The sequence below is a fragment of the Myotis yumanensis genome, unplaced genomic scaffold (assembly GCF_028538775.1).
Source record: "Myotis yumanensis isolate MYYU_CA2020_CCGP unplaced genomic scaffold, mMyoYum1.0.hap1 SCAF_13, whole genome shotgun sequence".
NCBI lineage: Eukaryota > Metazoa > Chordata > Mammalia > Chiroptera > Vespertilionidae > Myotis > Myotis yumanensis.
Window position 1 is genome coordinate 40,899,449 of NW_027223764.1, and position 23,851 is coordinate 40,923,299.

Consider the following 23,851-nt stretch of genomic DNA (forward strand, 5'->3'; position numbering starts at 1 on the left):
GGAACCCGTGTCCTCTCTGGTTCTCTTCTGACTAGTGAGTCACCTTGGCCAACTGGAGAACCTCTCTGGCCCCTGTTTTTTCCCTGGGGTGTCGCAAGCGAGGACATCGGCCCTACTTCTCTGGACAGGATAGTTCAAGGCCCACCACGTGAAAGTGCGTGCAACGTAGAGAGGCCTTTGTCGATCAAAGTCACAGACACGCCTGCATGGTGGATGGCAAGCCTGGGATGCCCACAGGATGGCAAAGCCAGTCAGACGCAGGTGTCTCCATTGCCTCGTCCGTGCCCCATCCTAGAAGCAGAGGGTCCCGAGAGGCAGTTCCCAGAGGAAATAGGGAGGTGGAATTAAGGTTTCAAAAGAAAAAAAATGTTTATGATTCCATTGTTGTAAAATGAAATAAGCCAGGCTCTGTATGCGTGAGAGTTTGTTTAGGTAGGAAAACCAACCTACAACATAAAGCTATTATTGTCCCTGGGACAGTTGGGGGAAGAACTCCCTCTTTTCACTTGTCTGCATTTATGTGTTGCTTGAATATCTCTTAATAATAAATGGGTATTGCTATTCTTACTGTAACTTACTGTTACTTGTTTTGAGAAATCAATAAAACATTGCAAATGTTTCAGAGCAGTTTTTCCAGAATCTTCCATTTGCTGTGGTTTCTGGTGTAGTGCCACGCACCTTTAGCTTTCTCTTCTACAACATGGACCAATAACATTCGGCGACCAGGGCATTTTTCTGGGTATTCGGGTAGAAGGAGTTGGGACACGGGCTCATGTCTGTTAGAGAGGAGAGGCAGGGAGATGTCTCCCTTCTCGTCATTTAGATGGGAGGGTGGGAAATGATGGTGGATGCTTATTTTACAAATTCTCCCAGAAGCTGTCTGGGGTGAAAGTATTATTATCCTCACGTTAAAAGTGAAGAAAGCCAAACTCAGAGAGGTTATGTAACTTGTCCAGAGTCGCAGGAGCTAATAAATGGCAGATCTCGGAGTCGAACCCAGCCCCCTTTGTCCATAGCTTCCTATTCTCCCCTCCACATGAGAGAGAATGGGAGTGTTAGGGAGAAGCCCAACACGAGGGGTTAGGAGAGGAACGTAGACCCAGCTGCCCGTTACAAACTGTGTGACTCCTTGTGAATTATGGGTCTCAGTTTTCTCTGGTGTAAAATGTAGAGATCTTTCCTTCCTGTTGTGCTGGGAGAAAGGGAACTAACATATCAAGCACCTGCTTCATCCCTAGCACCTGGCATCTCTGAGCTTATCTCCTCTCTTATTATGACATGCACATGGGCTAATGTCTGAGCAGTCCTGTGTAAAGGGGAAAAGCCCTCTGCAAATGTGAGCTGTTATTAAAATAACACGAACCGCACCCCCCCGGGACCAGTTTTCTCCCGAGTCAGTCCAGGAAAGAGAAGTGAACCCGATGTTGAAATCACTGGCCTTTTCTTAAGCAAGAGTCCTCAGCCTTTCGCTGCCAGCTCCCCAGTTTCCTTTTTTGAAAGTTCATTCTGAAAGCGTGCACGGAGCACCTTCAGGCCCAACTGTTGCTCTGCCTCATTCTTTTTGTTACTCCTCAGCTGAGGCTATTTTTCCATTGATGTTTAGATAGAGAGGGAGGGAGGGAGGGAGACAGAGAGAGAAACATTGATGTGAGTGACACATCCACTGGTTGCCTCCCGCACATGCCCCAATCGGAGCTGGGATTGAGCCTGCAACTGAGGCACGTGCCCTTGCCTGGAATCGAACCCATGACCCTTCAGTCCGCAGGCTGGTGCTCTATCCACAGAGCTAAACCTGCCAGGGCGATCTCTGCCTCATTCCTGATCCTCACAGGAGAGGACGAGAGAGGGGGTGAAAATTTTCCATGGTTTCGCCCCCCCTCCACAGAAGGTCAAAATGCCCGGGTCACCAGTGGTCACACCTCCTGCCATGACTGGCCTGTTCACTTGGGCACGTCCGGTCTTGAATTGATATTTTGTGCGTGTTCTGTTGGGAGCAGGGGGGCACTGGGGTCCAGCACAGAAATGGTGGCGTTTAGCACAGTGCGTGGCCCCTGTGTGTGCTCATTAGCTGACGGCTCTGGGCCAGGCACTCGACCAGGCTACGTTCTCCCCTCTGACATCACCTGAGCTGCCTCTGGAGCTGCTGAGAGCTCAGGCCCTCCTGGTCTGCAGGAAGGACAGTCCAGGACAAGTACTTGCTTAGTATCTGGGCGAGAGTGTCCATCCTGTGCAGCCGACCTGGCTCTCGCCCTCAGGAGAAGGGCTTGTCCCTTCAGGTGAAAGGTGCTCTGGAGGCTGCCCAGGGTCCTTGTCAGTCTCGGCCAAGTGTCTGCAGGACTCGGCAGGGCTTGTGGTGTCTGGCCCTGGCACCTCCCATTTCCTCCCCAGCCTGGCCAGGGTCCTGTGTGCCAGGGTCGGCCCTCGGGGGCCCGGACGCCTGGGAAGCTCCATCCTAGGACAGATGTCCCCAAGACTGGCCTGGCTGCGTGAAGCCTCTAGAAGGGGTGCTGTGCCCTCTGGTCACCCAAATGCAGGGCTGGGGTCGGAGGCACAGGAGGGGTGGCTGGGGCACAGTGTTTGGCCAGAGCAGTGAAGGGCGAGTCCTGAGGGGAGCGGAAGGGCTGTGGAGGTAGAAGTGTGAGAAGGGTAGGGGAGGAAGAGACCTGCAGATGCGGTGGAGAGGGGATGGAAGTAGAAAAGTTGAAGGGGCCACAGGCTTTGCCAAACGTCCCAAGACCAGAAGCTGTCCTTTTCCAGGTCTGAACCCTCTGCCATCTGACCCCTCCTGGGCTTCTGGCCCCACCTTCTGTAGAAAGAAATAGCAGTTCTGTTACGGGGTTTCCTGCAGAGCACAGCCTCACCAAGATCTGGAGAAAATGCCAGGGGCAGCTTCCCTGACACCCTTCTCTCCCACCTCCTTCCACCACCACCCATCCTCAGTCCCCACCCCAGGTGGACAGCAGCGCCCAGCCCGAGGCAGCCCACAGCTGGTCTGCATGAGGGGAAAGAGGCCCCTTGTTTGGAGAGGTGCCCAGGGTGGTGGGTACCTGGCCGGCCCCAGCCCCAGGGTCTCCACTGTTTGGAGGCCCCACCTGAGCTCCCTCGGACCAGTGGGAAGGGCTCCCCTTGGTTTATCCTCATTCACATGACATCCAGGAGGCCTCAAGTTCAGGGGCAGCTCTGCCCCAGCTTGTGTCCTTTTTAGCCTCATTTCCCACATCTCCTTGGGGAGGAGGGTTGTGCCACGTGATGATTCATGAACCTGAACCAGAGGAGGCAGATTCTCTCTGTTCCCAGCCGGCTTTCTGATTTGAGCTTCTAGGCTCTGTTTGGGTTTGGCTTGGCTGTCCTACAACGTCAGGATTCTCAGATCCGTGTTCTTGTGCCGAGCTGCACCTGGAGCTAGGAGACAGGATGGAGTAACGGAGAGCCCTGCCTTTTCTAGAAGCTTCTCCCTGTCCAGCTGGAAAACCTCAGCAGCTTTCCTTGGTCTGCCCTCCACAGAGTAGGGGACAGGCCTTCCCTTGGGGACGGGCATGATTGTTAAAGACAGCATTAGACCTGCAGGTATGAGACCTGACTTCCGGTCGTGTGCTTTGAACTAATCACTTAGCTTCTTGGAGCCTCAGTTTCTGCGACAGTGAAGTGGCTCTCATTTCCAAAGAGATGTGAAAAAGGAGGCCAAAAGGAGGGTACAAGTCTCGCTGACAGGGTCGTTTTGAAGGTTAAATGACATACTGGATGTGAAATCATTTGTAAACCACAAACCTATATAATAAAGAGGTAATATGGGATAGGGCCTAAACCGGCAGTTGGACATCCCCCGAGGGGTCCCAGATTGGAGAGGGTGCAGCCTGGGCTGAGGGGACCCCCCCCTCCACCCCCCACCCCCGCATGAAATTTGTGCACGGGGCCTCTAGTATATTGATAAAGTATTATTCCAACATCTGATATTAATTGAATTCTTATTGTGTACAAGGCAACTGGGTGAGTTCCAAAGGTCTATTTGATCTTTCCTTTCCCTGGGGGACTCGCACATTATCAGATGAGATGGACAAGTCAATAAATAGATCATCATATTGTGGGGTGCGGGGTGCGGCAGTTGAAGCATGCCCGAAATGCTAGAGTAGCCATGTGACTATTATTGCACGGACTTGCTCCTGCTCGTCCGTTCTCTACCCCATACACAGCTTTATCTATTCTGAACACAGATCTCATTGGCGGATACTCATCCGAGTCACTCCAAGGCTGCCTGCTTTGGGGTTAATCTAAATGTGTTTATGTGGCTTATAAAGCCCTGCACGGTTTAGGTCTTTCCAGTTGCCCCATTTACACTGTGTGCTGGATGCACGTGGAGTTTATTTCTGTTCATTGCACAAACCACCCTCCCTTGCCTTCAGCCTTCCCACACGCTCTTGCTGTTCCTGGATGCACCCTGCCATCACCCTTCCCGGAAGCCTTCTCTGGCGTGCACTCAGTACACCCCCGTGTGCTCCTGTGGGTGCCATGTGGCAAGGACTGCTGATCCGGTGCTGCTGACCTTGGGGGCAGAACAGAGCATGTCTCTTCGTAGGGCTGTGGTTCTGGTCATTTCTAGCTCAGCTCTCGGTGGTTTCTGATTGCCCTCTTTTGCAATGCTTTGCCACAAAGGGGAAAGGAAAGGTGGGGGTGTGGTAGAAGAGATTGGCGGTGGGGCCAGGATTGTCTCTGGCCACAGAGGACCCTGGGGGACTTTGGCCAATGCCTTGATTGTCAGGGAGGCAGGAGCAGGCAGGGCCTGGGAGAGCACAGGCGTAGAGACCAAAGCAAGAAGGCTGCCCAGGAGCAAAATAGGCAGAGGTGACCTGGGACTGGAGACTCTGTGTCCTTGAATCAGGACATTTCCAGTCACCCTGAAAAGTGAGCGTGAGATGCCATTTGCAGAAGCAAATCAGAGTCAAGGTCTTTTCAGCCTCACTGGGTCATAAATCTGTCTCTCTGTGCACCAGGAGCCTTCTGTGTGCAAGGCTGCCTGCCAGGCACTGGGATACATGCAGAAAGCTGTGATCCAGGCTAGAGCTTGGGCAGGCATCAGTGCTGAGGGAGGGGTTATCTCTAGCCTGAGGGACTCGGGCATCCGCAGGGGGAGGTGACATTTGATCTGAACGTGGAAGGGTACGTGAGATTTGGGAAGAGAAGAAAGGGCATTTTAGTCGGGAAGCCCAGCACCTACCCGGAATGGCAGAGGTAGTTGGGCTGGAGTTCACGGAGCACGGAGCCACACCTACAGAGCACAGGTGCCTCGGACATGGGAGGCATTGCAGGGCTTTGAGCAGGGGAAGGAATTGACCAGTGTTGCAGTTTAAGAAGGTGAGTGTGGCAGGGTCTAAGAGGTTTCATTGGAAGGTTGAGGGATTGAAAATGGAAAACTATTACAGTGAATGAATGAGTAATCAATCAGAAATCAGTAATCCATGCATGCAGTTACCAAGGAGTGGCAAAAACATGAATGATGGCTCAAAATGACTTCTGGTGAACTCCATGCAGACAGGCACCATGAGGATAGGTATCTAGCCCAGGGCTAGGCACATAGTATGTGCCCAATAAATGCTTTTTGAGAGAATAAATGGGAAGAGACTATGAAGAAAGAACAACCAATGACAATCCAGGGAGCCTGAGGTGAGGAGCCTGGGAACCTTGAGGAACAGGGGGAACCAGGAGGAGGAGCAGGTTGGGTCAGTATATGGAATAACTTGGAAGCTTGATCACATCGGCCCTGGTACACGGGCATGGAAGCCTGGGGGGCTGTTTCTATATCTTCTGGGGATGGTGGGGTTAAGGTCTCTGCTCTGGGCCTGCTGCCCCAGGTTCTGAAGGATTCCAGCCCTTTGGCCCTGTTTCTACCTACTTAGAAATCACACCCAAGGAAAGCCGTCAATACCACTGTCTTATCCTATATAATAAAAGCCTAATATGCTAAGTGTCTGGTCGTCTGGTCATCCACTCAACCAATCAAAGTGTAATATGCTAATGATATGCTAAGACCGCTCTTCTGCTCACCATGACGTGCACTGACTACCAGAGGGCAGACTGTCAACTGGTCAACCAGTTGCTATGACATGCACTGACCACCAGGGGGTAGATGCTCCAACTGGTAGGTTAGCTTGCTGCTGGGGTCCAGCCAGAGCCAGATGGGCCAGACACGCCCTGGAGCCCTCCTGCGGTCCCTCCCCAGCTGGCCAACCTCCCGTGTCTCTCCCCAGCCCCAATTGTGCACCGGTGGGGTCCCTCGGCCTGGCCTGCGCCCTCTTGCAATCCGGGACCCCTCAGGGGATGTCAGAGAGCCAGTTTCGGTCTGATCCTGCAGGCCAGGCCGAGGGACCCCACTGGTGCACGAATTTGTGCACCAGGCCTCTAGTGTTAGTAATAATAGGTGATATTTATCAAACACTTTCTGTGTCTTTGGTGCTTTTCCATCTCATTTGATCGTACAACATTCTGTGAGTTAGGTCCTATTTATTGTCTTACTTTTTCAGCTGAGGTACCTGAAATTCACACACCTGCTAAGCAATCGGGCTGGGATTTGAACTCCAGGTTTCTGGTCCTGGAGCTCTCATTCCTAACCTCTGTAGCACTTCCATTCACATGAGGATGAGCCAGCCACTTGTCAAAGAGGGAAGGGGTTGTGTGGAGGCTTAAGGCGCCTCTGACATGTCTTGTGGGAGGGGGGCTGTCAAAGGGCAGCTTCCATGTAATATTTGAGGCTTGAAAGGGACCTTGGAGATATCTGGCTCATTTTACAGGGGAGGAATTAGGGCTCAGAGCATTTGCAAGCATGCTCCGGTGACCTGGTTGATGGTATTTGATGACTTCCCATCTTGTGGTGTGCCAGCATGGTTGGTCAAGTGCCCGTGGGAGCTGGATTATCTTGGACAGGTGGGCACCTCACCTGCCCTGTCCTCCCTCAGTCAAACCTGAACTGGAATGCCCTTCCTCAGCCTTGGCCTCACTCTCCTTCCTTCTCATCCTTCCCCCAGATTGACAAGTATCTCTATGCCATGCGGCTCTCCGACGAAACTCTGATAGATATCATGACTCGTTTCAAGAAGGAGATGAGGCATGGTCTTTCCCGGGATTTTAATCCGACAGCCACAGTCAAGATGTTGCCAACGTTTGTAAGGTCCATTCCTGATGGTTCAGGTGAGTCTCTCATCCAGAGATCGGCTCCAAGGGCTGAATGCTCTGTGAGACATCTTTCCAACTTTCATTTATTTGTTCGCTCATTTACTCATTCATTCATTTACCATTTCATCCATCTGTCTGTCCATCCATCCATCCATCTTCCCTCCATACATTACCAATCCATCCATCCAGCATAGGTCTACGGAGCATCTACCATGTGTCAGGCACTAGGGAGACCATGGTTGGACAAGGCTGACCTGCCCTCATTGGTCTGACTGTCTAGTAGCTTGTGATAAGAAAGGGTCATATTTGTGGATCTTACAGATGCTGTGTAAGATCTTAGAGATGCTTGTCTCCAGAACATGAAAGGCTCCAGAAGAAAGAAAGAGTTCATTTTAGGAGCATCTCTCCATCAGGGCATCAAGGCCTCTCTTCAAATAAGTAGCAATCCTAGTGACTGGTGGGCCTCAGACTCAGAGGGGAGATTCTAGTCCCCATCTGAACAAAGTCTATAGATGCTAAATCAAGGTAGCCCCCAAGCAGAGAAAGGGCAGGGGAGAGAGAATGGAAGAAAAAGTTATCCTGTTGGTGTGTCTGTATGGCTCATGCCCCACAGTGGGGAGTGGGGGGAGGGAGGGTTCAGCCCCTGCACTTGGCAGGGTGGAGGCTGAGAGGGCACAGCCTGGCCTGTTCACGGAGCTCTTCTGTCCAGCCAACCTGTCGTTACTAGTTTGCAGGGGCGGGTGCTGTTCCTACCTCGCTCTGAGCTGTGTTCTGTGCTCTAGGCTGGGACTCACCTGTATGCGAGAAAAGGAAGAAGGAAGTCAAGTTTCTCCTGGGGTTGTGAGTACACACCCTGAGAGTACGGCCCTCATTCCCTGCTCTGGAGCTTCCTGTAAAGCTGGGATTTGGGGCAGCTGGCATGCAGCCTGCAGAATGGATGTCAGGAGAACTGCAGCTGTTGCAGCTGATGTGCACAAAGGATGGGCAAGGGCAGGGCTGTGGGGAAGTCCTGCTCTGCCTGCAGCGGCCGTTAGAAGTCTGGATGGCTCCCATGCTGAGGGAGAGCGTGTGCCCTGTGGCCCCGGTGGGCTGTGCTCCATGCACACACGTTGGCATTTGTATCCCTGATGGCTCTTGACTATTTAAAATCTCCTCCACCTCCATCCTTTGGTTTTCCCTGAGGTCTTGGTTACCAGCAGTTTCGGGTTTTATTAACTACCAAAGAGATTCTGGCCGCAGAGTGGCTGGACGGTAGTGTGCCCTGGGTTTTGTTCTGATGTCTCTGGCTTTGTAGCTCACTTCTGCTTTTCCCAGCCCTGGATGGTACTCACATCTGGGAGCATTGAGCCTTTCCCAGATTAGCTAGTGGAGCTCTGGAGTTCTGTAGGAGAGGTGCGGCTGTGTCTCCTGCAGCTGAGAGAGGAGGGGCGGGGAATGGGTGGCCATGGCCCCTCTTTACTTGGAAGAGCTCAGAAGGCTACCTGATGTCTTCAGGGACCTGATTCTGTGTTATTGGCCCAAGACTAACACATCCAAGGAGCAGATGCATGCCCTTCCTCCTGCCCCCGCCCCTCAGCCAGCTCCCCATCCTCAGACCGGATGTCAGCAGGGGTTCTCTCCCTCACCCTTTCCCAGATCATTCCCAAGCTGAGGGGCTCAGAGTGTGATCTAAGTACACTAGTAACCTAGCCATTTGCCCCATCAACTGCCCTTCAAAACAAGGCTCAGAATTCAGACTCATTGGGGAAAATCCACATTCTGCAGCCCCGTCGTAGAGGTGAATTCATAACAGACACCAAATAATACAGACCGTGACAGTCCTGTGGGAAAGAAACCAGCTTAACCTGGCTTACTTGCCTTTCCCCGCACCTCTTGGATCTTTCCCCCCGTATTTCATCTATTTTTGGATAATTTTTTATTGGAATATCTCTGAAATCATTAATGTATTGTACAATAATCGCATCTTATAGTTATTATTGGCAGCATTTTTTCTTCATCTTATGTGAAACAGCGATGTGTCTCACAATCAGTGGTGTCTTCAGTGTGATGACAGACGTGGTACTAAGCCATGCTGGGGGTCACTGGCCTAGGGTTTGTGGGATGGGAGCCAGGAGCCTGGGCCCCAAGACTCCTTTGGAGCCTCTTTCTTCTCCAGTGTGGATGGGGCCAGATGTTTCGGGCAGTTTCTTAGGAGCACAGAGCGGTGTTAGGAACAGGGGAGCCCCGGCTGGTTTGGCTCGGTGGTTAGAGTGTCCGCCCGCCCACTGAAGGATCAAGGATTCCATTCCTGGTCAGGGTTCCCCAGCCCTGGTAGGGGCTCATGCGGGAGGCAACCAGTCGATGTGTCTCTCTCACATTGATGTTTCTATGTTTCTCTCTCTCTCTCTCTCTCTCCCCCTCCCACCTCTCTCCCTTCCACTCTTTCTAAAAAAACCAATGGGAAAAACATCCTTAGGTGAGGATTAAAAAACAAACAAACAAACAAAAAACAGGAGGAGAAGGAGGAGGCGAAACCAAACCCTGAAGTGCAAGGACCACCGTCCTGTGCCGAGGGCCTGGGTCTGCTCCCTGCCCTCAGTGCTCTTCTCCTCCCACCCCACCCCTCACCCTACTGCCTGTCTTTTGCCCCTGTTTTAGTGTCCAAGGCTGCCATAGGAAGTGCTGGTGGCTTTTCATAACAAGAACACACTGTTCCACAGTTCTGGAAGCTAGAAGTCCAAAATCAAGGTGTCAGCAGGGCCAGGCTCCCTCTGAGACTCCCGATCAGCTCGTCCTGGCCTCTTCTAGCTGCTGGTGCTGTTCTGGGTGTTTCTTGATTTGCACGGTGCCCCCCAGTCTGCCTCGGCCATCACATGGTGCTCTCCCTGCGTGCCTGTCTTCACATGGCATTTTCCTCTTCTGAGGATACCGGTCAGATGAGACCCACACTAATGACCTCATCTTAACCTGATTACTTCTGCAAAGACCCTGCTTCCACATAAGGTCATATTTCTAGGTGTAAGAGTTAGGACTTGAACAGTGCAACCACAGCACACCCTGTAGACTTTCTCCTATGGCTGTTCCTGATATTCATGGGTGGGTTCAGTTCAGGTGCCCTGGGGCCCACACTCTTCTTGGAATGGCCCTTACAGCCCCACCCTGACATTGACATTGATGCCAAGGCCTCAGAGACCTGCCCCACGTCCAGGCCCTGCCCTTAGTGACAGATGTGCCTTCCCCTTCCCCTCCCCTGCTCACTTAGCAACCAAGAACCAGCAGGTCCCTTGGAGCCGTCAGAATGCTGGTCTCCTTTGTAGTAAACCTTGGTGCTGTTCCCCTTTTGGAGTATTAATTACTGCTTCAGCGGTGTAATTAGTCAGCAGCAGAATTAGCGGGAGTCCCAAACCACGAAGGACAGATTGGACTCACCCCGGGGAGGTTTGTCCCTGCCCCTCCGGGGGTGATGTGACTTCCACGGAGAGGGAGACACAAACCTTCCTTTCCTGCCGACCTTTCCCCCGGTGGACTGGGCTCAGAGTTTGGAAAATCTACTTTTTTTTATAACTGTATCAGCCCATTACTATTATTACTTTTTTTAACCTTTGGACATTGTTTTATGGGTAGTGGTTTTTCTTTAATTGATCGTCAATAATCTATACATTAAAAAATTGTAAACCCTAAGGTGGCATTTAGCGGCTGCATATCCTTCTTGGAATAGGAAAGGTACGGGTCATAAATGAAAGAAGGAAGCTGTTAAAGCCTTTTTACTCTGGTGCCGTGGCTGAGCAGAAGTCTCTTTTCAAAGCTGCCCTGTCTCTCTCCAAAGACCCTGGTCACTCAGTTTTATTTGTAAAACCTTTTCTTTTTCTCTCTCTTCTCATCTATCCTTAAGAATATTATAAATACCAATTGTAATTGAGGGTAAATTGAGTTGAATATTTCTTTGTTTTTGCTTCATGGTTCCTAGCACGCTCTATCCAAAAGGGTAATTTAAAAAATATTTGATTTGTGGTGCGGTCACTGTTAATGCTTGTTCTTTCACTGTTCATTTTTTGAGCTCTCTATATGCATAGTACTACTTTGTAGCCAGAGGGAGGAAAATATTTCCTTTCTTTTCATTTGGGCTGGACACTGATCTGTCTCTGACTCATTTTCCTTATTTGAGTTTCCTTATCTTTCAATTTGTGAAATCTCTGGAATGTCCAGAGTCCTAGTTGGTTTTTTACTCACCAAGCGTCTGGATTGCACACAGGAGGGAAAGGAGGCCTTCGTATCTCAGGTGCAGAATTAATTCAGTGAGCGAGGCAGAGGCAGGCATTTCATGAAAGCGCGGTTTTTGTTTGCCCTGATCCCAGCGCAGGCCTGGGCTCAAGAGCGACATCTGTCCCCTGTTTGTTTTCTATTATTCGCTGGTCATAATGGCTGTCATTAGAGAGTGGAGAGCTGCCAGGGCCCTTCAGATGCGTTGTTTAACAAGCCTCCTCCAGAAGAGCCGTCCTCTGAGCTCCGGTGGAGATGGGAAATGGGGGAAGCAGTCGTAAGTAGGAGGCACCAGCAGCAGGAAGGAAGGCTGAGGCCCAAGACGTGAAGAGGAAGTTGGAGGAAAGCCCACCACTACAAAAAGAGGCTGAAATGGAAAGAAAAATAAATAAAACAAAAGCCGGGAGCACTGGATTCATCTCTGGCTCTGCTGCTCCTCAACAGTGTGACCTCGGAGAAGTCAGCTACCTTTTCTAAGCCTCCATTTCCTCATCTGTAAAATGGGCATGAGAATCCTTGCCCTGCCTGCCTCAGGCTGTCAAGAGGATCAAGTAAAAGTGCTTTGGAAACTGCAAACCACCATAAGAGTTACAGTGGGCCGTTGTCCTCCTCTTCATTATTCTAATGTAAGAACTGACCGTGTAAGAGTTTTGCGAGGCCCTACCAAGCTAGGGGACTACTCAGAGGCTCCCTTCCCCCCACCAAGTGTGTATGTCTAACCTTGGAGGAAAGATTCAGAGGTTTTCAGGATTCACTGGCATCCTTGCGATGTTGTGGGCAGGAGAGGTGGATAAAGGGGGGCTGTCTCACCCGATCCCGATCCCCCGCAAAATGTGGCTGAGCCCATAGATGGAACTCTGGTGCCTCTGCAGTGGGCTGACTGGACACCACGGGTCTGAATCAGGGTGCCAACCTGAGGGAAAAGGGGGTGATAGCCCCCTTTGTTATGAGGCAAGTATTTGGTGGACTCGTTCCCTAATAAAGAATATTGAACTTGGGCCTGGGCCGGGTGGCTCACTTGGTTGGAACATTGTCCCAGACACCAAAAAGGTTGCAGGTCTGATCCCTGGTCAGGACACATACCTAGGTTGCGGGTTCAATCCCCAGTCAGGGTGTGTAGGGGAGGCAACCGGTGAATATTTCTCTCTCACATTGATGTTCCTTTCTCTCTCTCTCTCCCTCTCTCCCTCTCCCTCTTTCTCTCTTTCTCTCTCAAAAATCAATAAACATATCCTTGGTGAGGATTTAAACAAAATGGAAAGAACTCTAACTCCAGTTTCTATAAGCAAAAGAGACCCTTTTCTGGTTCATATACCTGGGCAATCTCCTCATAAGTTGGCTTCTGCCTAATATTCTTTCAGTCTCTGTTGGCTTCTTGCGCAGGCCACCTCTCCCTCAGGTGGAGACAGCCCTGCAGCCCCAGCCGACACCTCCCCTCATAGCCTGCCATCCCAGGGATGGTCTTGCAGAGGGTGACGACTGGCAGGCATGGGTCATGTGCCCACCCTGAACCAATCCTTGTGGCAAGATGGGTGACTCTGGATGCTCCTGGGTCACACATTGGTCCCCTGGAGCTGAAGTGGGGCGGGGGGGCAGCGCTACCCCAACTTCAGCTATAAGACAGGAAGGGAGTTACCTAAAGAGATGCTAGACAGGCAACAAAGTTGACCCGATATCATGTTGCCCTTACCGGAAGTCATTCCTTGTCCTTTGCGTGGCCAGGAATGGGGCCAAGCAGACAGTGTCTGACCCGGCCTGTTCTTACTGAACCAGCAGCAAACCTTGCTGATGGCCTGCTGTGTGCAGGACTCAGAACGGGGGGAGGGAGGGAAGCATGTTACATTGGCCTTTCTTTCAGGTTGCTTATCATCCAACTAAGGAAAATAGGACATACACCCATAAAAAACAATGAGCATCACAGCATTTACAAGAATACGAGTGACTGAGAAAAGGGAGGGGCCCTGGCCTTGCCACAGGTGTGACCACGAGCAGGTCATTCGGCTGGTTTGGTTGGAGCTTCCTAACCCATAAACTGAGAAAGGGAGTTAATGTTTGTCCTGTTTCCTGAGCTGCAAATGTGATTTATAGAAGAGGTGCCAACTGCCATTTCTTTGAGCACAAACACGCCCGGGAACGAGGGTCGCTGCTCAGGGAAGGACAGGAGCTGCGCTGGGCTGACTGACCCTTTGTGAACTGCCTCCAGGGAAAGCCCCCGCACGTCATCCATCCTCACCTCCAGGGGCGTGGAGTGTCCAGTGTTTGGCCTTGTCCTGACATCTCAAGGCCACCCTTTCTGACCCAGCTCCCCAGGACCCCGCTGACCTGTGCTGGTGGGAACACAGAGCAGCAGAGAGCTGGGGTGGACAGGCCATCGGCTGGGACGCACGGGGAGGGGTCTGCAGAGCTGCAGACGTGCAGGCCAGCTCCACGCACCCCAAGGCCAGTTCCTCCTGGGTCGTAGGTGGCTACGGTCATGTTCACTCACCTGCGGTCATTTTTACTCACCTTCGTGAAAACCTTTAGGCCTGGGTCCTGGAAAGGTACTGCGTGAAACCCGACCCCTTCCTGCCTGAAGGGCGGAAAGCTCTTACCTGCTGTCGACACTGGCACCATTAAGCAGGTTCCACCTCCATCATCTGGGACTTGAGCACAAGAACTTGTGTTTCCTTAGGCCTTTGAGTCGACTGAAAATGAGACTTTCCACCAGGCTGGCAACCAAAAAATTCCCGATGCTATTTTTTTTAAAGTTATGATGACGAGCCAGTGTAAAACATGAAAAAAATATTTATATAAACATTAAAGCAGTGAATTGATTTTAAAAATATTGAAACAAAATGAAAACATTCATAATTTTATCCTAGCATGGTGTTCACTTTTGTGCCTATGACTTCCCTATGCACAAGTGGTTTATAGTTGTTCACCAGACCGAATTGTCATGATCCGCACTAGAGAACAAAGACAATGATGCTGGGATATCTATCCACATACAAAAGAATGAAGTGGGACCTTTACCTCATATCATATAAAAAATTAACTTAAAAGTTATGATGAGCTAAAACTGTAAAACTCTTAGAAGGAAATAGAGGTGTGAATCTTTGTGACCTTGGCTTTGGCAATGGCTTCATAGAGAATGACACCCACATCACAAACAGCAAAAGAAAAAATAAGTTGTATTTCATCAAAATTAAAACCTTTTAGGCTGTAAAAGTTCGTGCCCTGACCAGGAATTGAACTGTGACTTGGTTCATAGGTCGATGCTCCACCACTGAACCACGCTGGCTAGGGAAATTAACAGATTTTAACTGATTTTTGGGGAGCATGTGTGGGGGTAACGAATGAGAAATAAGGTCATGTTTGGTGGTGGCTTACTGTTTGGAATCCTGCCCACGGCCACCACCCTGGGTGCTGTATGGTGGTCTCGGCATGCAGTCCCATCTCGTTCTCTGTCCTGCTGAGGCCACCCCAGTTCTTGCACACATTGGCCCTGAGGAATGCCACGATGTCAGGCCAGTTTACTCTTAGGAGATCAACAGGGACTTCTGTTAAAAACATCCGTTGGTGGAAACAACCCAAGTGACCACCGACAGGTGAATGGATGAACAAAATGCGTTATGTACATAACAGTAGAATATCAGCCAGCCTCAAAAGGACTGAAGTACTGACACATGCTACAACATGGACGAGCCTTTGGGTTCTTATACAGAATGAAATAAGCTAGACTCCAAAGGACAAATATTATGATTTTACTTATATGAAATATCTAGAATAGGCAAGTTTATAGAGACAGAGAGTAGAATAGAGGCTACCAGGGACTAGAGGGAGGGGAAATGGAGAGTTATTGCTTAGTGGTTATAGAGTTTCTGTTTGGGGTGATAAAAAGTTTTGGAAATAGATAGTGGTGATGATTGCAGAACATTGGGAGTATACTGAATTGTACACTTAAAAATGGCTGCAAAATGGTAAATTTTATGTATACATCTATATATGTTTTTTAAAGATATTTTTATTGATTTCAGAGAGGAAGAGGGGGGAGAGAGAGAGAGAGATCAATGATGAGAGTGAATCATGGATCCGCTGCCTCCTGCACGCCCCACTCTGGGGATCAAGTCCACAACTTGGCATTGTATCCTGACCGGGAATTGAACCATGACCTCCTGATTCATAGGTCCATGCTCAACCACTGAGCCACACTGGCCAAGCCAAATTTTATGTATATTTTACCACAATAATAATTTTTTAAAAAATCCCCTGGGGAATAAATGGAGCTCTGGCCTCGCTGTAATCCAGTCTGAGCTGACATGGGAGGAACCCAAGTTATGGGATGACCTCAGAGGTAGGTTATCACTGAGTTGAAATGCTAGTTTTATTTTTCATGTAGGCCAGGAGTTAGAGAAAGACGGGGTGGGACTTGGTGCTTAGTGGGTATTTTCAGGGTGCCTGGCCGGAAGTGCTGTGCCTCCGGGAGTGGATGGTCGGACCCGAGGAGAAGTGGCAAAGTGTGGGGCCTTCGTAAAACCTGAATCTGACTCAATACCTGCTTTCTCCCCAACAGAAAAGGGAGATTTCATTGCCCTGGACCTTGGTGGGTCTTACTTTCGAATTCTGCGGGTGCAAGTGAGCCTAGAGAAGAACCAGAATGTTCACATGGAGTCCGAGGTGTATGACACGCCGGAGAACATCATGCACGGCAGCGGAAGCCAGGTGGGTCCCCCAGGAACCAGACCCCACAGCACTGGTGTCCTGACCTCCAGGAAGGAGCCCGTCATCGATGCTTGTGGAGGGGGACTCCTGGGGGAAGCTGTGACCTCCCGAAGAGACCCGCTGCCTGGGGACCCTGGTGGCTGGGGCTCCAGGGACTGTCACAGGCGGTGGGTGTGAAGAGGGAGACCCAGCAGCTCTGTTGGATAAAGGCATTCATTCCCCAAGGATCCTGGGGTTCGTTCCTCAGCACAGGTTTAGCAGAGCCCTTGGGTCAAAACACCCCTTCCAAGTCACTGGCCTCCTCACCCACCTCACCACCGAGGGTGTGGCTGGCACCTATGAGGCAGCAGGAATTTTAGTTTGCAGCCCCGGGACTAATCAAGGGATCCTGGCCACCTGATTTAATAGCCTCCTGGGAGTCCTGGGCACAAAGAGCAAATCGGGCAGGGCCTTAAGTGGAAAATCACCGTCCCCTCCTCTCTCACTTGGTACCAGAGCCCTACCCCCTTCCGGGCTCCCCCCTCCCCGGTCCGGCCCTCCCCGCCCCTTGCAAGGGCTACCTGCCTTTGCTGGCTGGGGGGCCATGGCCATGCTTGTGCTCATGCTCAGAAGGACCCATCCACCCCTCTCCTGCCCGTCTGGTTGCAGTGAGTGGCGGGTCCCTGGCTGAGGACCAGGGTTCAGGCCGTCCCTGGTCAGGTTTTCAGCCACGTCTGCGTCCTATAAGCCCCTACCCCTGTGGATGTTCTGGCTCCTCCAGTTTGTAGCTTGCCTCCTGGGTCATGGCTGCCATCCAAGGTACGGACTCAGAGATCGCCAAATATTTGCTTGAGGGAGGGTGTGTTCACACTAAGGTCCATGACTAATTTCTCCAGAAAACCCATTTGCTCTGGGCTAGACTCTGACATGAGGCCCAGCAGCCACCTCCTCTTGGCTCCACTCTGTTCCTAAGTTAACATGAGTGGGACTGGAGCTACTCTGCCTTTCTGAGTAAAGGGGTAAGCCTGGCCTTTAATGTGCTTCTGAGGGTTTTGGTTAAGAGCTTTGCAGGCCGTGACACTGTCATTGGAGCAGATGAACCGCCAGCCAGTGGTTCAGGCAGCCACTGACACGGGTTGTCTCGCTCATCCATGGCCCTGCCTCGAGGTGTCCCTCTTAGAAACTGGCCCATTCATCCGGCGTGTGTGCGTGAACCCTGCCAGCTGGTAGGGCTCTTAGCCCTGCCCCGTGGTTGCTGCATTGCTCCTCCTCGCAGTGGCTAGCGGGCTTGGGCTGGCATCCTTGCTCTTTCCATTTAGCAACAAGTAATGACCTGGCACACTCTATTCTCATGGTCCTTGGGTTGAGCCACCTCTGCCTGCTGCCTTCACCCCTGGGACTGTCCCCCTGTGCTACGACATTCCTGTGTGCTTTGGCAGGGTTTGCAAATTAAGGGGTGTCTGTCCCACAGGTACATACTGGCCATGTTCACTTCCTTCTTTTTTAAAAAAATATTTTTTCTTTATTTTAGAGAGGAAGGAAGGGGGATAGAGAGAAATATCAATGATAGAGAAACATTGATCAGCTGCCTTCTGTATGCCCCCTACTGGGGATTGAGCCCACAACCTGGGCATGTGCCCTGACTGGGAATTGAACCGTTGACCTTTTGGTTCATGGGTTGATGCTCAACCACTGAGCCACACCAGCTGGGCCATAGTGACTTCCTTCTAACTGCTGCCTCTGGGACCTCATTTCTGCCAGCCTCTTTCCCCATCTTCTCAGCCCCAGGTTCACTTTCTTTCCTGCTGTCTTTTTTCTCCTCTACCCTTTTGAACTGGTCTGCAAAGAAGGAAGATGATGATGATGATAATGATGATGATGTAGTATTATAGTAAATACATAGCATTTGTTATATATAAGTCACTAATGTAAGCACTTAATATGGATTAACTAAGTTAATCATCACAACAACCCTCTTGGGTAGGTATTACTATTCCCATTTCACAGATGAGAAAATTGAGGCTTGATGTTAAGTAACCAGCCCTTTGGGTCTCACAGCTGATAAGTGATAGAGCTGGGATTTGAACCCAGGCAGTCTGGCTCGAGATGTGACACTTTTACCAACATGGAACACTCTTAGTCCGGGCTTTGCCTTTGTCTTGTTTTTATTTATTTAAAAGTTTTTTGGTGGTGAGGAAATGTGAGGGCTGTGGGCAAGGCAGTGAAGTCCAAGGGATGAGGGAGAAGGTTGCCAGCTGAAAAATAGGGATGACACAGGAACCTCTGTTGCAGAAGTTTGGTGTGAAGTTAGAAATAACTACTGGGTGGCCCATTTTCCTGAGATCTCGTATGGACCTGTAGAGTATTCTGGAAAACTAAGGGCTTTGTTTTGCCCACGAAGCAACTCAGACTCACGGACTCTGAACAGTGCCGAATTCTGAGCGTTGTGATAACATCTTTTGAAATGTGTTGGGAATTCTTAATAGATTTGTAAACCATTTGCTTGAAATAATATTGAACGTACAGAAAAGTTTTCAGATAAGCACAAAGAATTCCCATATAGCCCTTGGTCCAGACTTCCCAATTGCTAACCATTTGATTTAACCTCCCCTTTCTCTTTCTACACACACACGGTATCTCTAATTTTGATGCAATTGTAAGCTTTAATTTTGGAAGCATAAATGCAATCATAAAGCATCACTTAATCTAGGGAATTTTGAATAAGAAGTGTTTAGGTGTTTTTAGTGATTGTTTGCCATCTTTGTCAGAGGAACTGAGTCTGTGTGTGGGGACTTTTAAAATAACTAGCATGTTGTCAGAAAAGAGAAAAATGTTTTTCGGACTCTGAGTGCAGAGAAGCCTTCCCTGGTTGGTCCCAGACATAGTTCGCCTGGGCTGGGGGTGGCTTCCTGTCTCCTGGAGCCCCTGGATTGTGGATAGTTCACAAATACGGCATTTCCTTCGTAACAGAGCACTTTGGGTGGTTATATTTGGCTCGGTTGTGGGGGGGCTGGTTAGTGCACCCCACTCATGTGAATCTGCTCTGCAGCCTGCCGGCCTTCTCTGTGCGTGCGGATGACGGGGGGAGGGAGGGTGGACTTAGCAGTGGGCTTATATCTCTTGGATGTAGGTCACAGGGAGCTTAGCCGAGCCTCGGGGGAAGGTGGCCACGTGTCTCCTCGTCGGGGCTGCCGGCGGCAGGCGTAGCCTGAGTCCCAGTGACTCAAGGGACAGGGGCTCCTGCATCCAAGCTGATAGGCTTTTCTTTACCCTGGCAGATAAGTCAGACCTGAGGCTGGGTCTGGGACATCTGGAGAAAGATAGAGGTGGGAATAGTGACTTCTGGTCCCCTCTCAAGGGTACCCCACAGGGAAAGCCTTCAGGCAGACGGCCTTGTCTGGGAGCAGGCCTGGTCTGCTGCCTGTGCCCTTGTGGCGTGGCCTTGCCTTCTTCTGGGCTTCAAGAAGCTCCGTAGTTGTGTCAATTCCATTCAGAAGGGAGGCCTGGTGCTATGACAGCATGTGAAGAAGAGGGGGTGGGGGTTATACCTGGACTGTGGAGTATAGAGTTAAGGAAGAGGGGAGTTCTTAGTTCAACTAAGAACTCGGCCAGAACAAATGAAACTACATTCGGTTCTGGGTACATTTTAGAGAGGAAGGGAGGTATTAGATCCAAAAAGATTGCCTCAATGGTGGTGAGCCGCCATCACTGACAGTCTCTGTTCAGAGGCTAGGGCAGTGATGGCGAACCTATGACATGCGTGTCAGAGGTGACACGCGAACTCATTTTTTTGGTTGATTTTTCTTTGTTAAATGGCATTTAAATATATAAAATAAATATCAAAAATATAAGTCTTTGTTTTCCTATGGTTGCAAATATCAAACAATTTCTATATGTGGCACGGCACCGGAGTTAAGTTAGGGTTTTTCAAAATGCTGACACGCCGAGCTCAAAAGGTTCGCCATCACTGGGCTAGGGAAACAGTGCTCAGGCCTCTTTTAGTCTCTCCTACGATGTGTGTGCACATCCCAGGCAGCGTGTGGTGGAGCAGGTGAGCTTAAACCGCAATCCACTAAATATGGTCTATTCACCCCTTAGAATACTATGCAGCCATGAGAATGAACAGTTTGCAAAGACACACAGCAGGTGGCTGACTCTCACACGTAACAGAGCGAAAGAGACATCCCTGGGAGGGCAGTGTCGTTCCGTTCACGCGTGGCGGACAGGCAGGACCTGTGGGAGTCAGGGTGGCTGGCGGTTGCCCTCGTGGGGCTGGTGGTGGCAGCTGCCCCTGGAGGGGACCCCAGGGGGTGTCTGTGTGCTGATAGCTTGTGTTTCTTGATCTTTTTGGATCTAATACCTCGCGACACAGGTGGATACAGCTTGTGAGAACCTGGTGAACTCTGCACTTAGGGCGTGGGCACTCTTTTTGGCATGTCCATTACACTTCAGGAAAAAGTAAAAATACGGCAGTCCGCCCTAACCGGTTTGGCTCAGTGGATAGAGCGTCGGCCTGCAGACTCAAGGGTCCCAGGTTCCATTCTGGTCAAGGGCATGTACCTTGGTTGCAGGCATATACCCAGTAGGGGGTGTGCAGGAGGCAGCTGATCGATGTTTCTCTCTCATTGATGTTTCTAACTCTCTATCCCTCTCCCTTCCTCTCTGTAAAAAATCAATAAAATATATTTTTAAAAAAAAGACCTGGAACTTTAAAAAAAGAAAATACGGCAGTCTGAAGATTGCTAAACCACTCAAGTGCGCTAGCAACCGTGGATCTGCTCGTGGAGCTTCTGGAATTTGCAGATTGAGGTAGACAGAGAGAGGCATCTGGGGAAATGGCGATAGAGTAATGACTTCTGAGAGGGGCCAGGCGGCCACTCCACTGGGGTGGCTGATGGAGACTGTGTGACATGGAGGGATGAGCTGATTTTCTATTATTTTTAATTAAAAAAAAAATTAAATTATGAGTTTTAATATTTAAAATATTTTTCCTATTTTAAATGTCCTCAATACCCTGATAATACCTTTTAGGGATTTCTAAGAGGGCAGTTCTGTTTGAAGGGTTTGAAATGCTCCCTCAGCCGTGCTGGCCGCCAGGGCAGGCTGTGTTAAGGGACTTGTCTCTACCGTTCACACTCACTGTGGCTTTTCAAGCAGCCTCAGGGTGCCGTGTCGTTCACGTTTTTCCTGAACTGCTTTTCTCCCTCCTGACTGCTCTCATGCTTTCTCCAGCTTTTTGACCATGTCGCTGAGTGCCTGGGAGACTTCATGGAGAAAAAAAAAATCAAGGACAAGAAATTACCTGTGGGACTCACATTTTCTTTCCCTTGTCGGCAATCCAGAATAGATGAGGTAAGTTCATTCTGGGATTCCCAGGCTCGATGGAAGCCCCAGAGGGCAAAAGCTCACGAACCCCTTTTCTTGACTACCTTTCCCTTTTGTTTATGGGATGGTCTGCGTGCCACATATACATGTGTGTGTGTGTGTGTGTGTGTATGTGTGTGTGTGTGTATACAGACAGATCTCAGGTTACATTGGACTCAACGTATGTTGTTTCGTGGTTACGTCACCATCTCCCATTTATTTATAAAAAAAAAGTTCCATCATTTCGACGTGTGTACATATGTGCTTTGTTTTTTATTATTTATTTACCACAAGTAAAGGTCAGGAATTGTTATCTTTCTTTTAAATTGTTTTTACTGTTTCACTTCGTTACTGCTGTGTCTGTGCTCCATGTGAGTGACGTAGGTGCTTATGTAGGTGGGTTCCGACTTACGGCGAGAATCGCGTTACGTTGCGCTGCAGGAACGGATCTCTGACGTAACCCGAGATCCTACTGCATATATATATATATATGTATTTTTAAATTGATTTTAGAGAGAGAGTAAGGGAGAGGTGGGGAGAGAGAGAAACATTGATGAGAGGCAACCATTGATCAACTGCCTCCTGCACGCCCCCTACTGCAGATTGAGCTGGTAACTCAGGCATGTGCCCTGACTGGGAATCGAGCCGTCGACCCCTTGGTGCATGGGACAGCGCTCAACCAACTGAGCCACACTGGCCAGGCTGCATGTCTTATATTTTTTTAGAAACTCTGTAGACATGATCATGAGGTGATGATATTTGTGGCCATCAGGTAGAGAACCATGTATTAAAGTCAGGCAAGTGAAGGTTAAAAAGTAGGCTCAGTGACGGAGAGAGGTTGGGAAGCACTTGGTCAGAGTTGCAGGATGTGGTGTTTATTTACCGGGAAACCATCCTCATTCGAGAGCCTCTGGTCAGGATGCCACCCCCACGGCATCTGCTGGTCGCCGGCGCGGCCCCAAGAGGCCCTTGCTTCTCCTTTGGACCTCCCGGTGCTAGGCACCCACCTTCCTATGTGTCACTTGTTCACTCACCGGTTCAGCAGGGATGCACTCAGACATTCCATGTGACAGCATTGTACTGTGGAGTGTGGCAGGAATACACATTAAATAGTTGTCACCTTGCTCCTTTTCTCCATAGAGAGACAGAAAAACCACACACACGCGCGCGCACACACACACACACAGAACCACCTGTGAATAGCCTGGTAACAGGAACTCTGACAGTTAACATTACTGGGGGTCCATCAGGTGCTGGGCTCTGTTCTAATGTGTCCTTGGCAGTTAACACACACACACACCCAGGAGCGAGGTGCTTCTGATCCCCACTTTACAGATGAGGAAATTGGGGCTCAGAGGGGTTAGGAACCTGCCCTCGGCCATCCAACCAGGAAGCAGCCGAGCCTGTGCTGGTGACCAGTCCGCTGTTCTGCAGAGCAGGCACTTTGGGCCCAGGCACCTCCACACGTCTGGGCAGCATCCCTTTTCCCTTTTCAGTCGGGTAGGCGCCCTCTCCCGGGCTCTGCTTCATGCCGCTGGGGCCCTTCCATCTGCATAGTGTGTGTAATCACGTGATGTCAGCAACAAGCGGCCTGAGAGTTCAGTAGGCCAAGCCCCTCAACAAGGTCACAGGGCTTATAACAGCAGATCTAGGACCAGAATCCGAGGCCCCACCTCCCACCCGGTGGCCTCTCAGCACACACACACTCACACGCACACTCACATGCACACACACACAGACACTCACATGCACACATACTCACACACTCACACTCGCGCACACACTCACACGCACACACACACTCACTCACATGCACACACACACACTCACATACACAGGCTCACATGCACACATACTCACACTCGCACACACATTCACACACACACTCACATACACACACACACACACTCACACATGCAAAACCCTCTGGGATGTTGCCGTCTCCTCTTCTCTCTCTCTCTGGTATCTGATATTGCTACACCTCCAAGGTGTTCAGATCACTTTGACCTCTAGGCTGTCTTTCCAAACCTTTCACAAAGCCTGTTGTCGGTATCACATGTCACTGAGACGTGACAGTCACCTCCCTGGGCAGAGACAGTGTGGGACACCCCTTCCCCACTGGGAGAGGAGGGAGTGAAGCCACTGTGCTCGATGTCGCTCATGCATTAGCAGCTACTGACCGAGCGCCATCCCTGTGCTGGTTGGGCTAGGCCCTAGGAGAGACTGCGAGCAGAGGGTTTGGCCTGCCCCCAGAAGGTACAGTCTTCCAGGAAAGAAGGCATCACGGGCCATGAGATCCTCGCAGGGTGGAGCAGATAAGCCTGGCAGAAGGGCATTGTGGGCAGAGAAGGAGCCAAAGGCGGAGGCCCCATCGGCAGGCCTGGACCCCACCTGGGAGGCTTCC

At 50.4% G+C, this 23,851-nt stretch overlaps 1 protein-coding gene across 1 annotated transcript in view; it reads left to right on the plus strand.

Annotated features, from left to right (window-relative positions):
• The window catches only part of HK1 (hexokinase 1), a 63,618-nt gene that overhangs the window by 11,946 nt on the left and 27,821 nt on the right, over positions 1–23,851 (plus strand). Inside the window, exons 2-4 of the mRNA XM_070432892.1 lie at positions 7,017–7,179; positions 15,956–16,104; positions 21,316–21,435. Of these exons, the coding sequence (XP_070288993.1) occupies positions 7,017–7,179; positions 15,956–16,104; positions 21,316–21,435 (432 nt within the window). The remainder of the gene's footprint in view (positions 1–7,016; positions 7,180–15,955; positions 16,105–21,315; positions 21,436–23,851) is intronic.